Source organism: Herpailurus yagouaroundi, unplaced genomic scaffold (assembly GCF_014898765.1).
Source record: "Herpailurus yagouaroundi ecotype Mexico unplaced genomic scaffold, PumYag 190, whole genome shotgun sequence".
Taxonomy (NCBI): Eukaryota; Metazoa; Chordata; class Mammalia; order Carnivora; family Felidae; genus Herpailurus; species Herpailurus yagouaroundi.
In genome coordinates this window covers 34149721-34172803 of record NW_024412421.1, presented here as the reverse complement: position 1 = coordinate 34172803, position 23083 = coordinate 34149721, and the positions used below count along the sequence as shown (strand labels likewise).

Genomic DNA, 23083 nt, shown 5'->3' with positions numbered 1-23083 from the left:
TCACTGGACACCCCAGGCTTAAAGCCCAGCCGCTTTCTTAGGGGCCTGAGCCCCACAAAGTGGGGCTAACAACAGTGTGAACCTCAGAGTGTTGTTGGGAGGAGATGAATTAATGCGGGTAAAGCTCGGGGTATGGTACCTGGCACACTGTTGGGCCCAAAATGCTCCCCCCAAATTGGTATGTCAGAGAGATGTACAGGCCACCCCAAGAACTTAACAACGTAAGAGCGGAAAACACCAGTTAAGAGAAATAGCCTTTGGCCAGGGCAGTTTTGGACCATGGAATACATCGCTCCGGAGAGACAGAGGCTTAGCATGAGGGAAGGAAGGAGAACCACAGGGAAGGGGAGAGAGGTGAGCACGTCATTGCCTTTGGCTGAGCTTCTGTGCCATTACCTAGTTTCTCCCAAATTTCCAGGACTCTCCACTTTGTTCCTTTGAGGATTCCAACCATCGACACCACAACTGTGAGCTTAAGGAATAAAATGCTTCTGGTGTTAAGTGTATTCTGTTTCCTAATGGTAACCAGGAGCAAATCCAAATATGCATTGTCATACTGACCTTTTCCTTAACCAATCGTCTTGGAATTTGGTCTCATTATTTTAGGGAAAACCTCTCCTTTCTCTACATCCCCTAATGAACTTTCAACTTTGTAAATATCTGCAAGCAAATAATAAAGGTAAATTGGAATCAAACAAGCCCTGCAATTAATCCAAAAGAAGAAAAATGAGAACAAAGTATCAAAGGAGATGTGAGACAAACTGAAAACAAACAACAAGATAGCAGGTTTGACCTCAACTAATATTTATATTAAACGTAAATGGTCTAAACAATCCAACCGAAATGCAGAGGCTATCAGATTGTATGAAAAGGCAAGGCATGATGTGCTGTCTGCAAGAAACCAACTTGAGATACAAAGCCCCAGACAGGTTAAAGCAAAGAGATGAAGGGGAGCCTGGGGGGCTCAGTCGGTTGGGCGTCCGACTTCGGCTCAGGTCACGATCTCGCGGTCTGTGAGTTCGAGCCCCGCGTCGGGCTCTGGGCTGACAGCTCGGAGCCTGGAGACTGCTTTGGATTCTGGGTCTCCCTCTCTCTGTTCCTCCCCCGCTCATGATCTGTCTCTCTCTCAAAAATAAATAAAGAATAATAAAAAAAAAAAAAACTTTTTTTAAAGCAAATACTGTAATACTGCCTTGCTGGGTTTACAGTGTGTATGGACCACAAGGGCACAAAGTTGAGGGGGGCAGGGGAGATAAATGGAAATGTACTGTTGCAATGTTCCTGCATGTTCCTCGAGTCATTCACTAGTAACCTCAACTAAGCTGCAGTAAATTAAAGATGCACAGTGAAATCCCCAGAACCACCCTGAACCATGATGGTGTTTTCCGTGGCCCCGGGGAAAAGCTTGTGAAATACACTAAGCAAAAAGTGGAGAAAAACAACATCGTATCAGGGGTATAATCCTAAATACACAGGGGCACCTGGGTGGCCCAATCGGTTAAGTATCCTGCCTTTGATTGAGGCTCAAGGTCATGATCTCATGGTTCACGAATTCGAGCCCCAAGTCAGGCTCTGCACGGACAGTGTGGACTGGGATTCTCTCTCTGTCTCTCTCTCTCTCTCTCTCTCTCTGTCCCTCCCCCACTAGCTCACTCTCCCTCTCTCTCTCTCTCAAAATAAATAAATTAAAAAAAAAAAAAACAACTACATACCGAAATCCTAAATATATAAAAGGAACATAAAAAGGCTAAAAAGAGGGGCGCCTGGGTGGCTCAGTTAAGCGTCTGACTTCAGCTTGGGTCCTGATCTCACAGTTCACGAGTTTGAGCCCCACATCGGGCTCTGTGCTGACAGCTCGGAGCCTGGAGCCTGCTTCGGATTCTGTCTCCCTCTCTCTCTGCCCCTCCCCTGACTTCGGCTCAGGTCGTGATCTCACAGTTTGTGGGTTCGAGCCCCACGTCCGGCTCTGGGCTGATAGCTCGGAGCCTGGAGGCTGATTCGGATTCTGGGTCTCCTTCTCTCTCTGCCCCTCCCCTGTTCGCACTCTGTCTCTCCATCTCTCTCAAAAATAAATAAAACATTAAAAAAAAAAAAAAGGCCAAAAAGAAATACACGGTCATGTGAATGAGATTATGGAATCATTTCTTTCCTGCTGTTCCATGCCTGACAAAAATTGCTTACAGAGAGCATGTGTTGCTTTAGAGGGAGATGTGCGAAACAGGAAAATGAAAGAAAAATGAGTGGGAGGGAAGAGGAGAAAAAAACAAGAAGGGAGAGAGGACGGGCCAGAGGGACCGAAGGGAGGCATGTGGCAGGGCGTCCTGCAGAGGGAGCACAGAGTGGCACGTGCAAGCCGGGAGCTCCCCCCCCCTCCCCGCCCCCCCAGGGCACCGTTCAACGTAGGCTGACGGCGACCTGCCAGGACAGGGCATCCCGGGAACTTGCAGCAGAAGGACACCTACCTGTCCAACAGTCCGCACCCCTAGCTGCACCCTCTGGGCTCATTACGACCCCAGGGCAAAGGGAGGCGGGCTGCCAGCTATTCAGTAACAGCAGCAACCCGATCGAGCCCTTGCAGCTGTGCAAGCCCCCCCACCCCCGCCCCTGCCGTGACCTGTTTCTGAGATTCATCAAAATGACGGAGTCGGGGAAATTTCTGGCCCTACCTCCTTAGAACCGGACCTCTCTGAGTCAGTGCTGCTGCCCAAGACCGGGCCGGGTCAGCGGAAGGGAAGGTTAAGAAGTTCCCCAGAGTGACGTGGTTTGGCTCCATCCGAAAAGGAGCCGACTCCGGTGTGTGTCCGGCTTCCCAGAATTCTTAATCAAGCTCAGCTGGCCTGCTGTGTTTACCTGGGGCACGTCGGAGTTTTATTTTCTTCATCTATCCTAAGAGGCACCACGAAAAGGGCACCGTGTTGGAGTCTTTGCCACAGCGCTTCCTTGCTGTGTGCCCTTGGGAAAGTCACTTCCCTTCTCTGGGCCTCACTCTTCCTGCCTCTCAATGAGGTTCGTGAGCACGATCTACCCCACAGGGCTGCGGGGCAGCTACACGAGAGGACCGTGAAGTGCTTAGGACCTGGTGAGTGCCCGATGTGGAGCGTGCACGCACGCGTTTAATGAGCGGTGGCACTCGCCGTGAGTATTAAAAATAGAGATTCTTGGCTGTGCACGCATTCACTCCCTACATGAGTCATGCTCTGTGAGTGAGCAGCAGGAAGGAAATAACAAAGATGAAAGGCAAAAGTCAATGACACTGGAAAGAGAAAAGGAGAAAAAAGCAATGAAACCAGAAACTGGTACTTTAAAAAAGACCAATAAAACTGGACAGACTTCTAGCACGATTGACAAAAAGGGGGGGGGGGGGGAGACACCCATGACCGATACCCAGAATAAAAGGGGCCTATGACCAGACCTCACGGACACTAACAGGGTAATGTGAGAACACTTTAAGTATCTCTATGCACATAAACTCAACGATGCAGATGAATGAGAAAAATTCCCGATAAAGCACAGACGACCAGAACGCATCCAAGATGAACCAGTCGCCCACGAGTCCTATTTCTTGGACTGTATCTTAAAGAAACTGAACTTGTAGCTAAAGACAAGAAATCTTCAGGCCCAGATGGTTTTACTGGTGAATTCTCCCAAATATTTAAAGAAGAAACAACACCAATCCTACACCAGTGTCTCCCAGAAAATAAAAGAGAAAGAAATCCTCGTCAATTGATGTCGTGAGACCAGTATTATTCTGACGCCCAAACCATACGAAAACAGGACAATGTACAGACCAGTGTGTATCATGAACACAGACACAAAACTCTTCAACACATATTAGCAAACTGAATCCAGCATTACATAAAAAATAGAATCTACCGTGACCAAATGGTGTTTATCCCAGGAGTGCAAGGCTGGCAACGTATTAGAAAAGGAAAAATAAACCGACATACTCCATCGTATTAACAGACTAAGAAGAAAACACACGATCATATCAAAATTGGGGTAGAACAAAAAAAAAGAAAAAAAAAAATTGGTGCAGAACAGCATTTGACAAAATTCAACACCCGTTCATGATAAAAACGCGCAGAAAGCAGAGAGAAGGGAACTTCCTTAATGTGACTAAGGACGTCTACAAAAATTCCTTAGTTAGCATATACCTGATTATACCTGATGGAGAGAGACCAAGTGACCTCCCGTAGATTCGGAAACAAAATACACACACACACACACACACACACACACACACACACACACACACACTCTTACCATTCCTAAGCTACATTTTTAAAATTTTTTTTTCAACGTTTTTATTTATTTTTGGGACAGAGAGAGACAGAGCATGAACGGGGGAGGGGCAGAGAGAGAGGGAGACACAGAATCGGAAACAGGCTCCAGGCTCCGAGCCATCAGCCCAGAGCCCGACGCGGGGCTCGAACTCACGGACCACGAGATCGTGACCTGGCTGAAGTCGGACGCTTAACCGACTGCGCCACCCAGGCGCCCCATCCTAAGCTACATTTTACTGGAAGGCCCAGCCAGCGAGATATTGCAAGAAAAAGAAACAGACTACAACAGAAGAAACAGAACTGTCCCCGTTTGCATACATCACTGTCCACATAGAGAATTTTAAGGAACGTGTAAAAGCAGCTGATTGAAATGAGTTGAGCCAAGTCTCAGGATACAAGGCCAACAAAGTTCAATCCTATTTCTATACACTTGCAATAAGCAAGTGATAACAGACATCTCAAAAATAACGCCATTTACGATTGCTCCTCCAAAATGAAACACTTAGGTACAAATCTAAATTTAAACATGATTGGTAGGTTTCCTGAAAGCACCCATGGAAGAAATCAAAGGCCTAAATAAAGGGAGAGGTACGGTGCTTATGGACCGGAAGATTCTACGTCACTAAGTTGCAAATTCTCCCCAGATTGATCTCTAGGTCTTGACACATTACCAAAGAAAATTCCAGCACAGTTTTTGTAGACAGAGGCAAGCTGAAAGTAAAGCCAATGCGGAAAGCAAAGGACCCAGAAGAGAGAAAATACTTGTGAGAAAGAGGAAGGTTGAACTTGCTCTGCATATGCACAGTCTGCCCTCCCTCTGGGCTCTCCCACCCCTCCTCTTGTGCTGGACCGGAGCGCACGCAGCTGCTTCCCCCCCAGTCCCGGGCCCCGGGCCCAGCGTCCTCCCACAGACTGTGACTTCATCAAAATGGGCGAAATTCTCACCTCCTTTCACTTCTGATCTCCCCGCAACTACAAGCCAATCATGGTCCTGAGCTGGTGCTCAGTAACGGTTTGAAGAATGAATAAATCCAACTGAAGCTGCCCCAAGACCTGATTCTGGTGATGGTTAACAGTGGACTCAGGGCGAGTATTTCTGGGCAGGGGGCGGGAGGCGGGTGGGGAAGGCTGTTTTGTGATGGCGGAGGTTTGCTAGATCAGCGACCCCCAGACCCCATCTGCACCAGCACAAATCCCCAGGAGAGGTCTCCTTAGCCGTTTACAACCGTCTACAGCCCTCCGAGCAGACTGGCAAAGCCCCTATAGACCTAGTTATTAAGTATCAACTGGGATTCAGGCTGGAACCAGCCCGGGTTTGGAAAATGTTTTTCAGATCTATTTTCCAAGTGTTTCATGAAACCCCAAAGAGATTTTTCCCAGGCCTATTTTCCCCAGAAGCTGGAAACCCATAAGTATTTGAAGGAGAACTTAATCCTTAGGTTTACCCTTTTGTTTGTGCTGAGCTCACCCCAACGGAACAGCACACGACGCCCGGGGGCTCGCACACCCCGCGTCTGAAATGTGCAATTAGACACTTGCCCTCCGGGCGCCCGCCGGGAGCCTCACGGCCCTTCTCAGACCAGCACTGAAGTCCAAGCAGGCACACGCTTGGCAGACGTGTCCCCGATTATTGGACGCAAAAGAAGTCCCCCGGGTCGCAACGAAACCAAACTGCACGTCCTGGGGAACCGGGACCCTCCGTCTTCGGGAAGGGGACAGGAGGGGCTCCGGCTGGCCTGGCCTGCCAACTCCGGCTGGAAGACACAGAGAGAGGGTCAAAGCATTTTTAAGCTTCCAAAGGTAAAAAACACCCATCGTAGAAACCTCGGGATACACGTACAGATAGGTTCTAGCCAGCAACCTACAAAGACAAGCACTGGGGATGCTTTTAGACGAGGGTATTTGCTCTCGGGGCTCCGCCCTGGCCTTCGGGGACGGGCTCCGAAGGTGGCAAACGTGTCACGGGAAGGTGCGGGGGGGGGGGGGGGGGCCGCATGGACGTCGGCCCTTGGCCCCCTGGGAAAGCTTCAGGCCGGACACGGGCAGGGCTGTCCTCCCGGTGGCCAGCCTCGTCCCTCCCACCAACTCCATCCAGAAAAACGGGAAACCGCTCTCTGCCCGTCCCACAGAGGCCGTGACATCGGGGTGGGAGCAAGCCGGAGGAGACGGGGTGTGCCACGACGGGCCGAACGGGGCGGCTCTGCCCAGCCCCGCGAGCTCACCTTCATTTTCCTTGTTTTCACCTGGGACTCGCGGTTCCCCCTCTGCTCCAAGAGTCTGGGAGCGTCAGGAGGACCCCGGGGGAGGCCTCAACGGGACCTGTTTCGCCTGGCGTTTGACTACGCGGCGCGCCTTCGATCGATGCTTTCAGGGCATTTTCAACCATGAGAGTTGGTCACTTCGAGGGTAACGTGGGAGTCGATGCGGCATTACTAAAATACTGGCAGGCTCCGGCCCTATTTCCGTGACCTTAAACCTCCCTACTGTGAATTCTAACACGAGGGGACTCTGAGCCCGCCGAAAGGATTGCGCTAACCCCGCAGTGCGTTTACGACCGTGACGGGAGCGCCTCGACCGGCGTCCCCTCTCCCGGCTGGTAGTCTCGGAAGACTGGGTGACAGTGTCCGCTGACGTGCACTGTAGGGTCACCCCAGGACCTTGCACTTGCCCTCCTGAGCCCCCCACCCCCCCGCCCCAGAGAAACAGACACGCACGTGCACCAGAAGAGGACTGTCTTATTAGCTTCATGCGGCCCCTCCATCAGCAACAGAGTCACCAACACACTGTGGTCCTCCCACGTGGCTCATTTCAGAGAACTAAGCCTGAGTAAAAGAAAACATTCAGAGTGCGTGGTATAGAATAGCATTTACGTGAAGGCCCAAACGGTCAAAGCTGTCCACCGTGGCAGTCCCCAACCGGGGGTGACTTGGGCCATGCAGGGAGGTATGCTGGGCTGTCACGACCCGAAGGGCTGGAAGCCAGAACGCTAAGCCCCCTAGGATGCAAGGGAGGCCACCCCTCGCCACACACAGAGAATGACTGGCCCCAGATGCCCACGGCGCCGAGCGGAGTAACGCAGGGACCCCGGGGAGCTGCGAGGGCTCCCTACGTGTCCGTGGGTGTGTCGGTACCCAGCCACCCGTGGAGCGGCACACCCCCCATCCCTGCGCTCTGTCTGCTGGGTGCAAGCTGCCCCCCCCACCCAACCCCGCCAGCCCAGCACGGCGCAGCCTGGCCATCGCCCCCACTTAAGTAGGACAGGGCGTCTCGGTCGATGAATTACTTTTACTCAAGTGAAATTAAAGGGTTGGGTTGCCGGGTCTCCCAAGTCAAACACAAACCATATGAACACGCAGACTCGCGGCAGCCGCTCCGTGCTCTTTCTCAATATTTTCCAAACCACCACCGTCGCAACATGTAAAAGCACAGAAGCCTCTGGAGTTTACGCTCTGCCTCCCCCCCCCCTACTCCGCGCCCAGCCCCGCCCCGCCCCAAGGTTTTATTGCTTTGGCACCATCACTTCGGAGAGCTCATCATTTCCGTGAAAGGGGGGCAGGGCCGGGCCCACCCCTTCCTGCTCCACACCAGCCACAAACCTACACGGGGCCGTCAGCGCTGGTGGCTGTGCAAAGACGCAGTGTGGGTCATCTGCCCGGCGGCCCCCGGGGGTGGGGGTGGGGGGGTCACTTCAGAAGAGCCGGCTTGCAGCTCAAGTCCTGAGCCATGACTTACTCCGGTCCCGTCCGGGGCAAGAGCGCGCCGGCGACCCCACGAGGAGGTCCCGCTGTGGCCACGGCTCCAGGAAGAGCGCACCGAGACCCAGACCCAGGACGCAGAGAAGCCATCGGCCCCGCTCACTCTGGTTTTCTTCGGGGGATTTTATTTTCCCTGTGATTCATTATTACCCCCGTCACCAGGACCGACCCCAACACACTGACAGAGATTCGGTTCGGAGAGAAAAACGCTCCGAAGGCACAGTAAAAAACGTGGGTTCTTCGGGCGCTGGCGACACAAACAGCCCAATGCCCCAAGAGAAACAAGGCCACCGCGTGCTTGTAAACGACGGATGGGCTCTGGGGCCAACTGGACGGACACCTCCAGTCTCTAACACGAGTCTCTAAGATGCAAACCATTCTCGGGTACTGAGACCTGCAGAATTCGAGCGAGCTCCGTCTCCAGGAGAAATGAGGCTCCTTCCTGCAGAGATGAGGGGGTTAGCGTTAACGAGGCTGGATTCGGCAGCTGGTGGCAAACACGGCAGCCTGGCACGGAGACCCGCAGACTCGTCAGCACCCCAAGGTGCCCCTGGGCCCACGCCCCTCCCGGCCTCCTCACTCGCACCCTCTCTCCTCCCCCTGCGCCTCCGCTCCCCTCCCGCAGCCTCACCCCTTCTGTGCCCTTAACTGGTCCCAGGACAGAATTAAAGCACATTTTTTTTTTTTAAAGCACATTTTAAAGTGTGTGCTGTGGTTACTGAATGAGAGGTGCCTTCTTGTTGTGAGCGTTGGGTTGAGGATCTTTATTTATTTGAAAACAAATCTTCGGTTGTTCCCAATCTTAGGTTGGACTCATCTTTGGTTTATTTTTCCTGTGTTCTGGTGACTTTGATTTTTTTTTTTCTTTTTTTTAAGCCCCATTAGAGCTGTAAAGAAGAGTAGACATTAAAAAGACACAAGGCGATGGGGCGCCTGGGTGGCGCAGTCGGTTAAGCGTCCGACTTCAGCCAGGTCACGATCTCGCGGTCCGTGAGTTCGAGCCCCGCGTCAGGCTCTGGGCTGATGGCTCAGAGCCTGGAGCCTGTTTCCGATTCTGTGTCTCCCTCTCTCTCTGCCCCTCCCCCATTCATGCTCTGTCTCTCTCTGTCCCAAAAATAAATAAATGTTGAAAAAAAAAATTAAAAAAAAAAAAAAAGACACAAGGCGAGGGGCGCCTGGGGGGCTCAGTCGGTTGAGCGTCCGACTTCGGCTCAGGTCATGATCTCACGGTTCATGGGTTCGAGCCCCGTGTCGGGCTCTATGCTGACAGCTCAGAGCCTGGAGCCTGCTTCCGATCCTGTGTCTCCCTCTCTCTCTCTGCCCCTCTCCCACTTGTGCTCTGTCTCCCTCTCAAAAGTAAATGAACATTTAAGAAAAAACAACACAAAACAACACAAGGTGTGTGTGCAGCCAGGCCCTGACTGTGCATCTGAACCAGAGGGAGGCAGGGGTGCAGTAAACTTTCTACGGAGCTGTTCAGGAGGACTCCCCTGGGGCAGTCTGTGTGGGGTTGCCCACTCCCCACTCATGCTATATTTTAGTGGAAATGTGGCCGCAGCAAATGTGTCTCTGCCGCGGTGGGCCCAGACCAGGCAGGAGACCCCACCCAGCTGTCAGGGTAGAACAGATGCATCCGGAATTGACAAGACGGCAGAATTCGAATGAGGGAACCGGAAGCAGAGTCAAAGCTAGAGGCGGGCCAAAGTAGGAAGTCCAAAGGTGAGGCATGAGCAGTGAGCGAATCCAGTCCTGCGGCTGTCAGAAGCCATCGGTACGTGGTCACCCAGGCAAAGAATGACCTGCAGATCGGCATTGTGGAGGCGCAGCGCGGGGCCCCACTGACGTCAACAGGCACTGAGGGAGGACAGAGTCAATTCGCATATCAGCAAGTAAATCCACATCGTACACAAGAGGTTTTCAATCTTTTTTTTTTTTCTTTTGAGGCAGTGTGAGTGTGCAAGTGTGAGCAGGGGAGGGGCAGAGGGAGAGGGAGAGAGCCCCAAGCAGGCTCCATGCTGAGCATGGAACCCGACATAGGGATCGATCTCACGGTTGTGAGATCACACCCGGAGCTGAAATCGAGAGTCGGACGCTTAACCAACTGAGCCACGCAGGCGCCCATCACTCTTTTTTTAAAAGCAGGAAGAGTAACTTTTTCTTACGTCACATAAAGAATCCCCAAATTCTCTAAAAATACATGAAAGAGGTTTGCTTTCTTTGAAGGACAGGTGGGAAACCCAAGGGCAGTTCACCAGACCCAACCTCGGAATCCCTGGGTGATGCCGAACCCAGAAAACCACACAGACGGCTGCACAACACAGACCAAAACTCGCTCTGGAGGCGCTGAAATACTTAAAGAGGGAAAAAAAAAAAAAAAAGCCTGTATTAAAAAAAAAACAAAAAGGCAAAACAAAAACACAGCGTTGAGGTTTATCCGGTTCCCAAGGATATCTCGGTTGTGCCGAGAACAACGTGAACGCTCCCCAAGGTCCATCCGGGAACTCTGCAAATGCACACACACAGGCTTGCGTTTCATTGGTCTCATGCGGAATAAACAAAGCCACCCTAATATTTTACTTGTTAGAAAACACACAAGAAACTCTGCCAACAAATAAACGGCAAGCGCTTCAAGAGTCAACCATGAGAAAGCGGGGCTCGTAAACAGAACATCAACACAATCACTCGGCGTGGAGTCCTAAGGTCAAAAGCGTCAGGACCTTGAATGCGGTTCTCTCCCCCCACCCTGCCCCTCCGCCCGCTTGTGCAGGTGCGCGTGCACTCTCCCTCTCTCTCAAAATAAAGATATAAACTCAAAAAAAAATAAAATAAAAAATACATAAAAAGCTTAAGCTCATTATTTGCTGGTTGTCTCCAAGGCAAGGTCACCTGATAAAACCCTCTTGTGTTCAGCAAATCAGGGCTTGTTAGCAAGTGATCTCAGCCACAATCAGGGTGCAGGAGACACAACCAGGTCTGAGGAACAAAACGTGTGTAACGGGGAGACATGGGCAGTACGCGCTGTCTGGGGGAAGCCCCTGCTCAACGCACAGCGACGCGCCCTTCCCGTGGGAGCGGGGGCGCCAGACCAGAGACCGAGCGACTGCCTGACGGGGCCCAATGCGTGTTGGCTGGTTCATCGTTTGCTCCTTAAAAGAACAAACGTCACCGTGTGGGTGACAGGCTGTGAAACGAATGTCCTTTTTCCAGGGAAATACATTTTTCTCCAAAAGATATAAATAAGACGGGAATGGTTAGTTCAGAAGAGGAATACCAACACTTACGCCAACAATAAACGAATCCTTGGAAGCCTGCTGAAGAAAAGGCAGGCCTGCTTGGCGATGTACTTGACTGGATTTCAATGAAAATCACCTCGGGGCGCCTGGGGGGCTCAGTCGGTTGAGCGTCCGACTTCGGCTGAGGTCACGATCTCGTGGTCCGTGAGTTCGAGCCCCGCGTCGGGCTCTGGGCTGACGGCTCGGAGCCTGGAGCTGCTTCGGATTCTGTGTCTCCCTCTCTCTCTGCCCCTCCCTCGCTCGTGTTCTGTCTCTGTCAAAAATAAATAAAAAAAAAAAAAACATTAAAAAAAACATTAATAAGTAATAAATGAAAATCACCTCACATGTACAGCTGGCTGTAAACAGGTGGTTCTCCTGGACAATTTTCGGGGCATGGTCTCCCTGGGGACAGTCACCGAGCCAGCGCAGGGACAGAAAAGGTCCATCCCTTCCATCTGTCCTGATGGACCAAACAGACCGTTAGACGGACGTGTCCGCAGCGGCACAACTTACTAACGGCGCAAGCTGGTCTGGAGGCTGTGCGGTGCAAAACCCGCGGGCTGACTGCGTTCATCCAAAGCGTCTGACTTTGACTGCAATCTCGGCCTCGTAACCAGGCATCCTGGCCAAGTGCAAACAGCCCGAGAGAGCGATAAACAGGAATTTCCGCTCAGAGAAAGGTGCAGGAGGGCGCGTGTGTTGATCACAAAGTTTCTGCTCGTGGTGCCCACGAGTCAGACCATGAGGATGCGACTGGTGATGCTGAGAAATGAGAGCGGGACGTTGCCATGAGCCACTCGGGCCGCTGGCCCGTGTGCCACGCGGGACAACGACAGGACCACCAACTCCGTTCTGAACGGGACCCGCATTCTTGGCTGCTGGGCACACATTCCAAGCAGGTGAGTTTCGTGACATCGTTCCCTGTAGGAGAACGTCCGTGTCTTGTTAGTGACCATTCACACATCAAAGACACGTCTCCCTGTGATACGCTTCCCGCGCCCCCCCCCCCCCCCGGCCAGTACGCACAGAGGCTTAAGAGCCCCCTAGAAAGACGTGTCACATGCTGACAAAGGAAAATCACAGAATCGACGCCCCTCACACCAAGGTTAACGGGCCAAGTTCGAAGTGTAAATGACCTAAAACCAGGGAAACGGTCTACAAAACTTACGAGAACACTAACGTGGCAGCACTAAATACTGAACCCAGAGTTCAAAATCTGAAGAACACAGACCCCACGGCTAACAATCCACTTGGGACCCTGGAAAATGTTGGATTTGCTAGCACGACCTTGTTCTCCAACCAGGGACAACATGAGAACTCTTGATTCCGGGGTGACTTCTTACTCTGCAGATACTCTCCCTTGGTGAGTTTACCCCTCTTTCGCTGGGTGTGCGGGTCCGTTTTTAAGCAAAGGAAACTGGGAAGCTCTGTCTCTCTCTCTGTCTCTCACACACACACACACACACACACACACGCACACGCACACACACACACACACACAATCAGGGAAGGCAGGTGTTCTCTCTTTCCTACGGAGCTGGAGTCCATCTTCCAAACAAATGACATACGGACCCAAAGGCCAGGAGGAGCCCTTTGCTGGCCGTCAAACGGCTGTACCGGGAAGTCCGGTGTCCCCCGGGGAACAGCAACGTCAAGAACCCATCCTACACTGACTAAGACCCCCAAGGCCCCGCGGGACCAACTCACTTCCACTGCGCTTGAGAGAGAGACTGGAGACCTTCCAAACAAAGTTCCGTGATACCTCGCAGTCACCTCCCAAAGATGTTGGGCTTGACGAAATCCATACCTTAGCAGCGTAAAGATCACACAGAAACCCCTGAACGCTATTTGGAGGGGCGTGGTCTCATCTAAACACAAGGAAAACAGGTCCCAGCAAGGCACTGTTTCACCTCCAGAGGCCTATGAAAAGGCATTCTCAGACCAGAGGGCCTCGTCCTTGAGAGGGCACTCAGTCTGACTCACAGGGGACAGGGACAGTCCGGCGACAGAGACCCTCACCCTGCTGGGGGGAACGGGCAGCACTGGTCGGAAGTTGGTGTGCGTCAGGACAGAGAAGCCATTCGTGAGCGAGGACATGACCCGGGTCACGGTATCACAGCACAGAGCTCGATGACAAGCTCTACGACACAGCTCCAGTTGGTCCCCGGCTGGGGCAGTGTTGCGGGGGAGGGGGGTGGGTCGCCTCCCCAGAGGGAATGTGGACTCCAAACACCATATGCTCCTGAGAAAGGTCTGTTTCAATGAAAACCGAACCATAACTTGTAGGTCGGCCAAGCAAATCCGGATAGGGTGACGACAGGTGAGTGGGCTCCGTGAAAACTAAGCTCGGAGCCCGAGTGGCACACGGCTAGGCTCAGGACCACCGGCTGCCACAAGGAAGAGCTCGGGGGCGAGGCCGTGACCATGTAAGCTGGCTGGCTTGTCCGGGGATCCCAGTTCATTACCATGAAGGGTCTGCACGGGCTGGAAGCGGGACACCACAGGCACGAGAGCCACTGCGGGTGGCCTGACCCCCACGTGAACTCTCCTCCGTCTCTTCTGCCCGGGAAGGGCTTCCTGTCCCCAACCCAAGGGCGGTGTCCGAAGTGCTGCTAAGATGCCCCAGCAGCACGGTGTTCAGCCGTGCGTGACGTAAGCCCCACTGCTCTGGGGATGCCGACTGCGCTGGGGACAGGAACAAGGAACGGAGGAGAGTCACCTCCCTTTTCTGCTATCGGAAGATTCAAAAACTCCATCCCCCCAAATCGCTAGTTAGTGGCGCTGGCGACACTAAGCGGGCACGACCCCGAGCCTTGGTTCGGCTGTCTGGAGGGCCCGCCGTGATTCTGGGGGAGCCCGCGGGCCCACGGGAGCGCCGGCGACCGGAAGTGGCGAGAGCAGTCAAAGAAACACCGTGCACAGCTTTAAACCAACTTTGTGATTTTTATTGGCGGGGGACAACTTCTGTAGTCCTAGAGATCACTAAACTGTGTACAATTAGAGACGCAGCATCACAGAAGAGCAGACGGCAGAATTAAACAGAGCGACTGAAGGAAAGATCCGTCGTCATGATTTTGCCCATTTTTCATTATGTGTACACAGAAGCATGAATGCAACGTGAAATCTTTTAATGGCAATAAAGTTTACAACCACCCACCTACGTGGGCTAACGTCTTAACTCCGGGTATCTGATCTGCAATGCATACGTAAGCAGCTTTTCATCGCACGATTACTAACACGTATCTTTCCCGTGAGGAACCAGCAACTTATTTTTCGTATTTATGTTTCTTTTAGAAGTAAGAACTATGTCTCCTCTGATAACTGGCTCGTTTTTATCGTTTATCAAAAACTAGAGGGTGGGGAAGGAAAGTGTGACGGATTAAAAAATTTACTCCTTAAGGAAAGATAAAATTCATTTTCACAAATTTACAAGTGTCGCTGGTGCAGGATTTATTCTACTAAGCAATTAGACTGCGAATCGAATGCAAGTTCCCCCTTCTCACTCAGGAATCGGCATTATTTCAGAAACACGGGTTCTGTGTATTTTCTCAAATCGAGTGACGGTCTGTTTCAACCAAATGATTCGGATCTGGAAGGCAGGCGGCAACGTGAACTGTTGCGCACAAGCCCCGAGGCGTCTGCTCTCCGTTCTAGCCCGTTCTGCCAAGGACGAAGAGGCTCCCCCTAGAGAGCCACTAAAGACGGGAAGGAAGTCAGAGGGAGTCGGCGTCTGCAAGCGGGCGGCGGGCACACGGCGCGCAGGCGGCTACAGCAGGTCCACGCGGCGGTAATACAGGAGGTAGGCTGTGCGTTCGGCAGTGGGCTTCACCACCTGGTACTGGTTCACCACCTTGACCGTCTGGTCATCGATGCGCAGCCAGCCGTTCAGACCGATCTGGAAGACGTCCGTGGTGTAGTGGCCGCCCGTCGCGCTGCTGCCGTGATGGTAGACCACTGCAAGAGAGGCCGGGCGCCCGGTGAGACGGGCGGGGCGGGGCACGGCAGCGCGCCACGCCCCCCCCGCCCCCCCCCCCCCCCGCGCGCGCCCCCCCCCCCCCCCCCCCCCGGGCCCCCCCCCCCCCCCCCACGGAGCCGCCTCGCGGGACACACCTTTCCGAGGCGCGTGGGGCAGAGATGCCACCACACAAAGCAACGTCATGTAATCCAAAACCCTCAGCGACGCGCGAGAAAGTCACACACGGACACCTTAACGACACACTCCGGACGTTCAAGGCCTCGCCGGCCCGGTGGGGCTGTCCCACAAGCCAGCCCTCCGGGCGAGGACGGCCCACCGCTGAAGCGAGCACGCGGGGACGTAGCGCCAAAGACCCCGCCCCCTCCCAGCCCCCACGGAACCCCTAGCACTGACGGACCTCCAGAAATGCCACCCAGACCCCCAAACGCTCATGCTCTCGATCCAGCCCATCCCCTTCTAGACCGTTCTAAAGAGATCATGTGAACCTCCGACAAAGATTTGGTAAGAGTGAAAAAGCAAGGAAACCTCAAGAGCCGTGCACAGTAAGAGAAACAGGCTGAGTGCACGGCGATGTAGGAATATGCCGGTGTTACGTGGAAAATGGACAGTTCTAGGTTTTCTGTGACTGTCATCACAACGAGTGACCGCGCCGGCCCCAAGAGGGACAGACAGCAGGACTGTCGTGTGGGCGGAGCGGGTGGCGTCCCCACCGAAATGGCACCTAGTCATTACGCTTTCTTCTTTTATGCTTAAGCGAAGCTTTTCACTTAAAAAAATTCTGTAATCCAATCAAGAAGCCTTTGGTCAAAGGCCTAAAACAAAGACAACCAACCACTGGAAGACGCAGTGAAGTCCCGTGAAGACACCAAGGGCCCCCGTCTTCCCCCCATGGGGGGGAGGAGGGCCAGGCCGCAGGCAGGAGCCTGGGGGACGGAGACGCCTCCCGAGGACAGGGGGCTGGCAAGGCGGCCGGGCAAGCTCGTGCCACCACCAGTACAGAGGAACAAGACTCGGCTGGTGGCAAGGTGGCTGGGCCCTGGCGGCAGCGGTCACTCCAGCGGAGGGACGACCCTGTCCGGACCCCGTGGCCGAGGTCGTGGTTGGTGGGATGACAGTCCCCCCGGCAAAGGAGCCTCCGTGCTGGAGGCGCAGGGGACGCCCTTGCCAGCCACGTGACAAACACGGCTGGTGCCCTGGGGACAGAAGACTGCAGGAGGCCCCGGCAGGACACCAGCGGTGGGATCGGCACACACGGCAGGTCGCACCCATCAAAGGGCCATCGAGGACGTGGAAGAGGTTTGACATGGCCCATCCCCCAGACCCCAAACCCACTTTGGGCTTTCGTCCTGGATTTTCACCTCCAAGACACGTCTCGGGCAAGAGTTTTGATCGAGTGACCAAGTCAGTGGGATTTAAGGAGCTGTGGGTTTGTGTCTCCTGCAGGCCCCTCCCGTTCTAACACTTCAAGAGAGAGCACTCCACACGCGTTGTGGTTCCCTCAGCAGCACCCGGGGGGCTGACACGGCACGTCAGGGCTCCAGGCGAGTCCCCCTGACTGAATGGGACCGCCCAGCACTTCTCGAACGTGCTCTCCGGGTCCCGCGGTCAGAACCATTTGTGCGAAGTGCTTCCTTACATTCCTGGCAGACCGGGAAAAGTCCAACTGATCCAATCTAGTGCCCTTATTTCTGAAGTGAGAAGCCATGAGAGGATTTGGGAACGCAGGGGAGCCCTGGGCAGACGCTGGGCCACAGCCGGCAGGCAGAGCGGGACCACGCCGGGGCTCCCCGAGCAGGAGAGACAGGGATTCCCGTCCTTGCCCCCGGTCGGCGGCCTCCCCCTGCAGCGGCCCCAGGCAGGGAGGGCAGCAGGGAGATGGCAGGGCTGACCTTCATCTCCCCCTGGGGCCTCAGGGCCCAGCTCCGGACTCGGGCCGGCCGCTACGACCTCTCTGGTCCCAGAGGCAGGTGGCAGAGTTTCCATGACAAGGCAGGGCTGGAAAGGGCTGGGGACACCGCAGGAGCGCAGGGCCCCCCTGCCTGGGGAGGGGCTGTGATTGGCTGACATGGGGGAGAAGAGAAAGTCAAAGGCACAGCCTGGCAGGAAGAGCAAGGTGACCGGGCCCAAGCCCTCCTAGTGTCGCACGGGGACCTGACCCGCTCATCGGGGGCCAACCAACTTTCTAAACAGGCAGGACGGAGGGTAGGAAGGTGAAGACCGGCCACGCCACTGCGGGCCAGAGCGGGGCGTGTGTCCCAAACGAGAATTTGGGTTTCTTGTTTTATAAAATGGGGACACCACCACCTGCCTCGCAGGACAGCTGTGAGGGATAAATGAGATACCACGAAAAAGGCACCGAGTAGAAAGGTTCACTAAACACGTGTCAGTAAATGGGAACTTAGTTTAAATTACGCGCCGACTGAGCAAGCCCAACACAAATGAAGGATAACGAAGAAGCTAGGAAATTCTGGTAAAAACGGCCAGAAAGCACACGCAGCTGATGCAAACAGCAACCAGCACAAGTACAGGGCCTCAAAGGCCCAGAAGACTCTAGCTACAAAAGAGGAAGGAGGAGCGGAAGGACGGACAGACAGTATTAGACAAACTGGGGCCGCAGGAAGCTCTGGGCCGAGAGAACAGGGGTCTCGGGGACCCGGCCCCCCAGGCGCCACCGTCCCTGCGCAGGGGCCACAACCGCAGCAGGAAAGGTCCTGTCTGCAAACCGCGAGCCCGGCAGGCGGCCTCCGACCCGATCCTCTGACTCACGGACAGAACTGATGTTAAACAAGGTCTTAAGACGGATTCGGCTTAGAGCCAAAAGGATATTCTGTCAAATCCAAGCACCAACGTCAGGTCAAACGCACATTTTCAAAAGAAAACAGAGTCCCCTTATAAGGTCCAGGGGTTACCAGCAGAGACACTCTTCTCTATGCGAAGTGGTATTGTGGCAAAATTGGGCCTGGGTATTAAACGTCTTTATCAGTGCTTTAGTAAGTAAATAACGTACAGATTTACTTACCTGCAAATAGCCTATAGGTTCTGTGGCATTTAAAATTCTTATTTTTAACCCCTGGAGAAAGCAGTTCTGAAAAACAAAATATCGACAGCTGCAATCTGTAAAAAAGCACTTATAGAGAGGCTCAGGGTGACAGAGACGAAGAGGTGCCGACAGCCCCGCTCACATGCGCCCCCTGGCAGACCAGGAAAACAAAACAAACTCCAGGCCTCCCTGGGCGCAAGCGCTGCCCAGGAGGGAAACCGGCTGTGCGACGCGGGAGCGCCCGGACCCGGCAGCCAGTCCGTTAAGAAACAGGGGAAATACACTGAGCCTGTTAAGCTCATGCCAGAAACCCCTTAAAAGCAGACATGCTAAAAAACGGAAAAGAAAGCCGCCCACTTAGAAACAAAATGGCCCGAGGAAACGAAGAGTTGAAACGTTTTACAGGCGAGGGAGGCCGCAAAAGTTCCATTATGTAAGAGTAAGACGGTCCCTCCAAAGAGGCACTGTCCCCCTGCGGGAACGGCTCCCCGCAGATGGACCCTTCCGGGAGCCGCTCGCCACCGGCTTCTCCCCTACCCCCACCCTTGACCCACGCCAGGGCCTCTGGTCCTCGCTTATCTGGTTTCTCTTTCTGGAAAGCACTTCAGGTGGCAGCTGACACGAAGACACGCGTGACAAGCAAGACAACACGAGCTTGCTTTCATCAAAACGCGTCGAAGCTGAGGGGGCCCGGTTACCTGACGGAGACTCGGGGCGGACAGGGTGCCACAAACCTGACATGTGTCATTGCAACCGGAGGTCGGAGGAACGCTCAGGGGCCTATGGGAAACGTCCCTTCACTTCACTAAAAAAAGTCCATTTGACAGGCCGGTACGTGCGATTCTTAACGTTTATGAAGAAAACCGTTTGGGACCACTGATCCACAAGGTATTTCCAGAAAGACAATGCTCATCTTAATGGACAAAATCTCCTCCGGTTTTACAATCTAGTAAGATCATACGGTTTATTCACTTTTTGCCTTTATCTTTCAAGAGCTACCCTGGTGCCAATTTGAGCATCAAAATCCGTTACTAATCGAGAAATCTAAAACCAAACCGTCACGAGAGAGAACCTCCTGACTCCGGCATCTCGCAGAAACGCCGGGCGCCAAGCGCCCGGCCTCCCGGGGGAGCGGGCACCACGCACGCGGTCTCCGTCCGCGGCCGTTACCTTTGCTGATCTCCAGGTCCACAGGATACTCGACGCTCTTGACGAGCTTCTGACACCCGCCGGTCTTCTCGTAAACAAACCGCTTCAGGTGCAGCACGAGCACAGGAGGGAGCTTCTCCAGAGTCACCCTTCGACTGATCTCCACCTAGGGCACAGAACAGAGCAGGACGCGCGTCCCTCACTCCACGCGGCAGACGCCACGTCCGTCCCCCAAGAACCCCCTCCGGGAGCCGACGGCCTGCGGCTCCGTGGCCCCGTTCCCCGCTCGGCCGGGTCAGGGGAGCGTCTGAGGATCTAACATCCCGCCAAGAGGTCTCGCGAGAGCCACCCGCACCCACACTCCCCGCGGGAAAGCACGCACGTGCCTGCAGACACGGCGACACAGGGCGCCCCGGCTCCGCGGGCCCAAGCGTGAACTCCGCGGCAGGAAGCCCTGCTCTGGGGTCTGTTAAGCATCAGACTTCCGGTCGGGTCACGCTCTCACGGTTTGTGAGATCGAGCCCGCATCGGGTGAGCCCCGCTTCTCTCTCTCTCCACCTCTGTCCCTCATGAGATTCTCTCTGCCCCTCGCTCCCTCGTCCTCTCGCTCTCAAAAAAAAAACAAAACAAAAACCTGTCCTGTGACATTAATGGCAAATTGGCACAAAAATTAACAGCTAACTCGGCAGTGGCACCTCGCATTATGTACGTATTAACGTGCTTTTTAGTAACTCAAACCGAAGCCAAAGTGTTTCTCGAATTAGGTGTTCTACGTAACCCAAAAGCTATCTCTTGCAACCATTAGCTTCGCAGATTTGTTTTATCAACTTACACGTCTCTCATCTGCTTCCACAGGTCCAATGAATGCTGCGCTTCATTAAAAATGCATCCTTGCCAACAATGCCTATTACCTTTATCTGCCGTTCTTTAGAATTATAAACTCTTGGATGCTCCCTGTATTTAGATGAAGAATCCTTTTGGTAGAAATGCCCGTTCGGGTGACCGTCGGAAAGAGAACAGCGGAAGCGAAGTGTATGGCAACGTTCAGAAGACCGTATGTGCATCTGGGTAGAGGTGTCCTAATGGGCGCCCGGCTTCCCACTCAGGCTCAGATGCCAGGCGGGGAACCACCCGACCCGCCTCTGGATGCTCATCACGGGTCTGGAGCCCGGTGTCTCCGTACCCGAGGAGGATGTGCAAGCGATCGGAAAGTGTGGCTACGGCCCAACAGCAAGAGACCGAGATTGTGGCAAGAGGACTCCAGCGTCCCCGCGCGTGAATCGAGGGCTGGGCAAATGCATCTCTGGGATGCTCTCCGAGCCAGGGACCTAGGACTCTGACCTCAGACTTTCGGGCAGTTCACTAAGTGGCTAATCGGAAATTCTTCCGTGTGTTTTGGGTTTCCACACAAACTTGACACACTTTTCTTCACGCAACAAAACCAGACCCGTTCCGCACAGCAAGTGTTTTCTATAGTCCTATTTTCCCATGGGCCTTCGTCAAGTGGTCCCACAGCAAAATAAATCTCATGACCTTAAAACACAGTAACGTCAAACTCGGTATTTTAAAAAGTCCGTTCAAAGAAAACACATTCCAGAAAATGTGATACTTGCTCTTTCCGGATATCCCCGCCCCATACGAACCGTCCAAGATCTCCCTTTCTCAAACGTCTGCTTTTCGGAGAGTTTTCGCTCTTCTCGGTCACATGCCACCGCCATCACCGAGCCGGGACACGCAGCGTGTTGCTTCCTCCTCTTCGAGGCTCTGCCAAAGGGCCTCTTTTTTCCTGCGTCCTTCTCCCCGCTCCCCCCAGCCATCTGGAATAAACCACCTTCTTTCTTCTCACATCCCCTACCTCGATCTCATCTGCACCCTCCCGACGTGCACGCGTCACCGCAGCAGGAACAAGAGAGGAAAAGACGCGTGAGGGGGCGGGGGCGAGGTCTGCAGGATGAGTGGCCACCAACCCCTGCAGGCGGCCGCGGGAGAGCGAGCGAGAGAGGCGCTGGGGGGTGGGGGTGGGGGTGGGCAGGACGGCGACTCCACCTCTGGAGCCGCGGCTGCCACACAACGAGCCAAGTACACGGCTCAGCCACACCAACCGACCTCCTGGAAACAAATACCCACTTTCTCTCTCAGTAAGTTCCACCGCCAGACTCGGCTGATTCACTTAAGCCAAGCGCCGAGATTCTGTCTCTCGCTCCTACCGCTTTTCTTTTTTAAACAAAATCGCCCGTGGGAAGCAAGTCAGAAAACACGGTGGAGGATCAGGCCAAACTACGTGCCCATCTCCCAAGAGGAGGCTTGACCGGTCCGGGCGGGAGGCCCCAGGGGAACCACAGGCGCCCAGGTGCTCCTCTGCTCTGCTCCCCGTGCGCCTTCAGCCACCACAGCCTTGTTGAGTCACGCTCCCCAGGGATGCTACGAGCTGTCCAGACAGGTGCCGCCCGTAACTAGCCTGCGTCCATCTGTCACGTTTCTCTGAACTCACCAACCCCGAGATCACCAGCACGATCTTGGCAGCGGAGACGACACCCTCCTCAACCCCGGAGTGGAAACAGCGGCCGCTGGCACATCTGGACCCCAGGCGCCAGGAAGCGCTCCGGGAGCAAACGCTCCAGCTCTCTCCTGACTCGGCTGACAGGTACCCCGCACGAAGCCATCTGCCTCTCTGACTCCCGAACACTGAAGACTCAAAGACTTTCCTCCTGTCCACATCCGATTAAAGACTAACACGCAGGAAAACAGCTACTTTCTAATTGTTTTTGATCTCCTGGAAGACCTACAACCAAATGCTAAACAGACGTGTTCGGAACCTCTTTTCTGGCCTACCTAAGCTCACGAAATTATGCTCTGTGACGTCAGAAGCTGCTCGGCCTCTGTTCGACGTGGTGCTGACTTGATCGTACCGCGATCGCACTAGCAAAGTTACACAGCTCAGGACAGACGCTCCCGACGACCGTCACCCTGGGCTAGGTGAAGTGGTGTCAGGACCAGCCATTTCAGCCGTCCCATTGTAAACACGTGGAAACTTTCAGTGCGAAACAGTGAAGCAAGGGGCCTGAGAGGCAGAGCGCGGACCCGCTTGCGCCGCGCGCTCTTTCCACCAGACCGGGGCGCCTCGGCACACACGTTCAAGACCATCTATGGCTGTACCTCTTGTTTGGTCTTTGTGGTATAACCCTGGACAGATTCTCTCGCCACCAGGCTCTCCAATGCGTCCTGGACCGTACGTATCTTGTCAGACTGGATGTCCAGCTGCAACGTGAAGAAGGGCTGCAAAGTGGCGGATTCTCTGGAACTCTGCTGGTAGACCACAGACCTGCGGGTTGGAAGACACGACCAGACAACTGTGAGACAACGCTCCTTCCCGCCTTCCCTCAAGATCACCCAGCGGCAGAAGAGGGATGAACGCAGGGAACGAGGTTTCTCAGGACCACTCTCAGAAGGCCAGAGAGGGAAAAGAGCCACAAACGTACCGAAGTTAAAAATAATCAGGCGGGAAAAATAAATAAATAAAATAAAATAAAATAAAATAAAATAATGACACCAACTGTTGGCGGAAAAAGAAAAATAATAATCAGGCTGAATACCACCTCCTGAGT

General features: G+C 54.0%; 1 protein-coding gene and 1 long non-coding RNA gene across 3 annotated transcripts in view; both read right to left on the bottom strand.

Annotated features, from left to right (window-relative positions):
* Positions 1 to 5592: 5592 nt before the first annotated feature.
* LOC121009878 (uncharacterized) lies at positions 5593 to 7394 on the bottom strand. The gene is made up of 2 exons (XR_005780888.1): positions 6998 to 7394; positions 5593 to 6037 (listed from the first exon to the last, which is right to left on the bottom strand). It is a non-coding gene; the product is annotated as an uncharacterized LOC121009878 (long non-coding RNA).
* A 6838-nt stretch (positions 7395 to 14232) lies between these two features.
* Positions 14233 to 23083, bottom strand: part of LOC121009873 (kelch-like protein 36) — a 105092-nt gene continuing 96241 nt past the window's right edge. For both annotated transcript variants that reach the window (XM_040443246.1, XM_040443245.1), the window contains exons 11-14: positions 22635 to 22800; positions 19500 to 19644; positions 18309 to 18374; positions 14233 to 15267 (exon numbers count right to left, since the gene is read on the bottom strand). In XM_040443246.1, coding sequence (XP_040299180.1) covers positions 15080 to 15267; positions 18309 to 18374; positions 19500 to 19644; positions 22635 to 22800 — 565 coding nt within the window. In that variant the 3' untranslated portion in view covers positions 14233 to 15079. The remainder of the gene's footprint in view (positions 15268 to 18308; positions 18375 to 19499; positions 19645 to 22634; positions 22801 to 23083) is intronic.